Source organism: Triticum aestivum, chromosome 5B, assembly GCF_018294505.1.
Source record: "Triticum aestivum cultivar Chinese Spring chromosome 5B, IWGSC CS RefSeq v2.1, whole genome shotgun sequence".
Taxonomy (NCBI): domain Eukaryota; kingdom Viridiplantae; phylum Streptophyta; class Magnoliopsida; order Poales; family Poaceae; genus Triticum; species Triticum aestivum.
This window is the reverse complement of record NC_057807.1, coordinates 76,511,079-76,515,453: the sequence shown is the minus strand read 5'-3', so window position 1 is coordinate 76,515,453 and position 4,375 is coordinate 76,511,079. Positions and strand designations below refer to the sequence as shown.

At 52.6% G+C, this 4,375-nt stretch overlaps 1 protein-coding gene across 1 annotated transcript; it reads right to left on the bottom strand.

Annotated features, from left to right (window-relative positions):
• Positions 1-2,720: 2,720 nt before the first annotated feature.
• LOC123114658 (WAT1-related protein At4g08290-like) lies at positions 2,721-3,747 on the bottom strand. The gene has a single exon (XM_044536112.1). The coding sequence runs from the start codon at positions 3,745-3,747 to the stop codon at positions 2,920-2,922; it is 828 nt and encodes a 275-aa protein (XP_044392047.1). The 3' UTR covers positions 2,721-2,919.
• Positions 3,748-4,375: the final 628 nt, after the last annotated feature.

The following is a 4,375-nucleotide window of genomic DNA, read 5'->3' as shown; positions in this document are numbered from 1 at the left end:
GGGGACGACCTCGACCGCGCTTGGGCGAAGGGGAGCCAGGCCCTTCCTGGCGAGCTTTCCCCTTCTCCGCGGCCGAGAACCTCTTTGTCGGCGTCATGGGACACGGCAGGCAACTGGAGCAAGGAGGAAGAAGAAGCAGGCGGGGGAAGGGAGATGTGCAGCGGGTGCCCGCGCCCCCTCCACATTTATAGTCCATAGGAGGCCAACCGTCGGCCTCCATGATCGCAGGTAATCATGACTCTTTTTGCATGCAGCAAGGACTCGTCAAATCGGGCAGTTGCCGAGGCAGCGTGGGGAAGCAGAGACGCCCACGTCCAATCAACTGCCACGCGGCGACCAAGGCCATAGGCTGTTGGGGCCCATGGTGCTCCGCACTTGCCCTTTCGCTTCGCTGCTAAGTCATGTCCAAGCGCGCCTTGGGCACGGGGGCTACTGTCAGCGTTCTGGGAATGGGGGTCCCCAGACTTTCCTGCCTGCGGCCTGCATCGTGGCTCAAGTAGTGGCCTAGTACGGCCCATCTTCATCAACCCAAGCTCAAGACCCTCGCGATGGGCCAAGCCTCGCGGGGTGGACGACGCAGGGCTTCCTCAGGGGCGGCCTCACTAGGCAGGCTCACGAGGAGGCAGAGAGATCAAGGCAGGGGTACCTCGCGAGGTGCTCGTGACGCAAGCCATGACGATCAAGACCAGGCGGGCGCCAGCCTGCGCAATGTCCTCATTTCCTCTTTGGTGCAAAGGGGGCAAGCGCAGGCGCGGAGTACCGAGGTATCAAGAAAAGGTTACCATTTCGGTGCAACGAGACCAAGACCAGCAGAGCTGCAGGATGGAGGTCACCGTGGAGCCCAAGACGGCGTCATCGCCAGTGCCTTTGGCAGCCGAAGACCAACTTTAGCCAGGATAACTTGTACTAGATGTTCCCCTTCAAAATGGCCGTTGTTGGCTCCCTTCCCGCTCAATATTTGGGGAGAGTACCAGGGCCTCTATATATAGAGATAGCCACCATAGTAGAGGGCATCGAGTTCTCACCTGATCCAGAAGCGATCAAATCCACCCAAATAGAACACCAGCCCAAGAACACCTCTCGCGAGGCTATTCTTCCTTTGTACTGTTCATCATCAGCCCCTGACGCAATCCACCACACCACAAACTAGAGTAGGGTATTACACCACAACGGTGGCCCGAACAAGTATAAACCTTGTGTCCCTTGTGTTGTTCATCGTGTAGCTTAGATTCACAGCGAGGCGTTGGGACGTGGATCGGTAGGGGAAAGATCTTCGCGCGCAGCCCAGAGTTTGAACCTTAAGGGTTTGGCCGGAACCCGATATCCGACAGTTCGGACCTATTTTGTCATCTAATGCGGTACCCTCATTGGTCCTCAGACCGGTCCAGACTCCATTTTCCCACAAACCGGAGGCAAAATAGGTGGGAGGGTGCGGGAGTTCAAACCGCTGCCACGTAGGACTCCGACACCCCCGACCCACTCAAATGCCCTGTTGATCCACTATTCTTCCACTACGCCCCTGCTCCCTCATGCTTTGCATCCCCACCCTGCTCGTCCAACCTTGTGGTTGTACCTTTCTGGACGTCCACAGCCCCCACCAACGCGCCTGGCCTCCTTGGACTACGCCGCCATCCACCATGCAGGGTCCCTCCGCCCCTGCTGACAATGTCCATGGTGAACACCATGCCCAGCAGGTGTTCGGTCAAATGCCATTGAGCTTTTTTGTTGAACTTCTTTTTATTCTCTAAAGTAAGCACGATGATGGGGTACTCGGAGAAGGAGGATGACTTGTTGTGGGATGCATGGTTGGTCGTATTCTGCGGACTTTGTTGGAAGGAACTCAAGGGGCTCGATCTTTGGCAGCACATGCATGCTTCATTTCATGCACGAAAGAATTTCGCGCCCTACGACGTGCATGTCATCCATGAACGCAAGTGAAGTCGATATCGCATCGACGGTACACCATCTGCAATTCTGTCATGAAGTTTTGCAGTGGAGGCAATGTGGCCGTTAGGCTAGTCAACCATGGAGATCGTAAATTTTGCTTCATGTACATGTTGGTTAATTCATTCATTCACCCATTATTTCTCTACATGTTGTATAGTCTGCACGCTCTATAGTGATGTACTACAGGACCAAGGGCAGGCCATTCACACACATTTGGATGAAGTTCAAGGGGCATCATGTGTGTGACGGCATGTGCTCACTCTGATTCTAGTACCGTTGAATTCAGAAAACTTGTTGAACATCCGGTTATCTTGTATGTAATATTCACCTTTAAACTATTGTTGGATATTTACATGTTATTTATGAATGAATTATGCTAGTTTTTAATTATTTTGAGTCTTGCGGTCATAGAAAAAACGGAAACGGACATCTTGGGAACATGATGACGGGCTTCCCTATCACTCTCCGCGGACTAGTCCAGGGATGCCGTGGGATCGGCCTTAATTCACGCCGAGGGTGAAGAACTAGCGCACATAACAGCATAACTTGCCAGTCTTATGTTGAATTTGGAATAAGTGAATTTAGAGAACTTGTTGAACATCCGGTTATCTCGGATGTAATATTCACCATTAAATTATTGTTGAATATTTACATGTTATTTATGAATGAATTGTGCTATTTTTTTATTATGTCTGAGTGTTGCGGTCTTAGGGAGAAAAAGAACACACATTTAGGGAACAGCATGGCCGGTCCGATGTCACTCTCCGTGGATTGGTCCAGCGGATACCGTGTCTGTTTGGGATCGGCCTTAATCCACGCCGAGCGTGACGAACTAGCACACATAACAGCATAACTCTGCCTGTCTTATGTCCCGGACACATTGGAATAACTGTGTGCGATGTGATCACAGGTTCCTACGGCTCAATAGTTCAATTAATTCCATCCATATCCGTACCCAAGCTGGATAAATCGCTAGGCAATGCCATCGTCGGCGTCTCCTGCACACCGCAGCTCCTGCTCGGCGTTGACCGCTTTGGCGGCCGCGAGCTCCTTGCTTTTGCCCCACAGAAACGCATAGAGGCCGACGACGACGAGCGCCGCTCCCAGCACGCCGCCAAGGTAGACGTCGGTTCCGAGCACGACGGCGTCAACGGCGGTGGTGGCGACGAGCGACAGGGAGTTGAACATGGGAGGGTACACTGGGCCGCGGCGCTCCACCGCCCACGACACGAGAACGAACGTGACGCCCGTGTTGAACACCCCGGAGTAGACCACCGTGGCCAGCTGCAGGTCCCAGCGCAGCGTCCACGTGCTCGCCCATCCATGTCCGTTGCCGGCGGGGGCGAGGACGACCGCCACGGCCGCGGCCACGACAGACTGAATGCTACCCGCGGCGCACGTGAGCACCGTGGCCCAGTACCGGGACGGGAACACCTTGGCGACCTTGGCCTGCACGACGAACCAGAGCGCGTAGCTGACGCAGCTCCCGCACAGGAAAAGCGTGCCGATGGCCATGTCGCGGCCGCCGTGGGGCGAGGCGACGTGGGGGTTGTTGGCGTGGAAGGACTGTCGGAGGTGCGGCAGCAGGAGATGGGTGCCCTTGCAGAGGCTGACGACCATGGTGCCGGCGACGCCCACGACAGCTCCGAGGAGCTTCATCCTGCTGGCCCAGGCGGCGAGGGAGAGGCGCTCGGCCCGGAGCGCGACGGCGATGATGAAGGTGGCGACGGGGATGAGGTTGAGGAAGTTGACGGCGTAGGCGGCGCTGGTGACCCGCAGGCCGCAGTAGTACAGCCCCATCGCTAGCAGTACTCTACATACATATATATACATAAACTTGTGAGAGGAATATCAGTGTAAATCGAAATAACTAAGAATTAGTTAGTCCAATTTTGACTGAAACCACGACGAGTAAATCGAAACGAAGGGAGTACTTTTCTTCTACTCAGAACAACATTATGCTTTTTACCCATGAAAACATGATATATTTTTTCTCACACATGCATTTCTAAAGATAGAACTTCTGGCTACACAAAATACAAGTTGCATTGTAAGAATAGATTGGGATGCGAACCCGAACGTTGCGTTGAGGGAAATCCAGCCCAACACTCGCGGGTTCACCTTCTTCCACATCTCCCTGAAACAATTTATTTAATTAATTAATATCCAAAAACAATTAAGCAGGAACTTATTAATCAGTGCAAGAAGAACAAGCTAGCTAGGCAACTAAAGAAATGAGGACACATCAGACAAATGGATGCATGGGAGATACTGTTCTTTCCAGATACTGCATGCATGCATCGACGGGAAGAGACGTTATCTTAGTTATTAAAAAAATTTGAGAACATCTCAGTTATTAATTACCATATCGGTTATTTGCAGCAATAAAATTTACTAGCATATCGGTTAATTAGTAGTAGAAGTACGT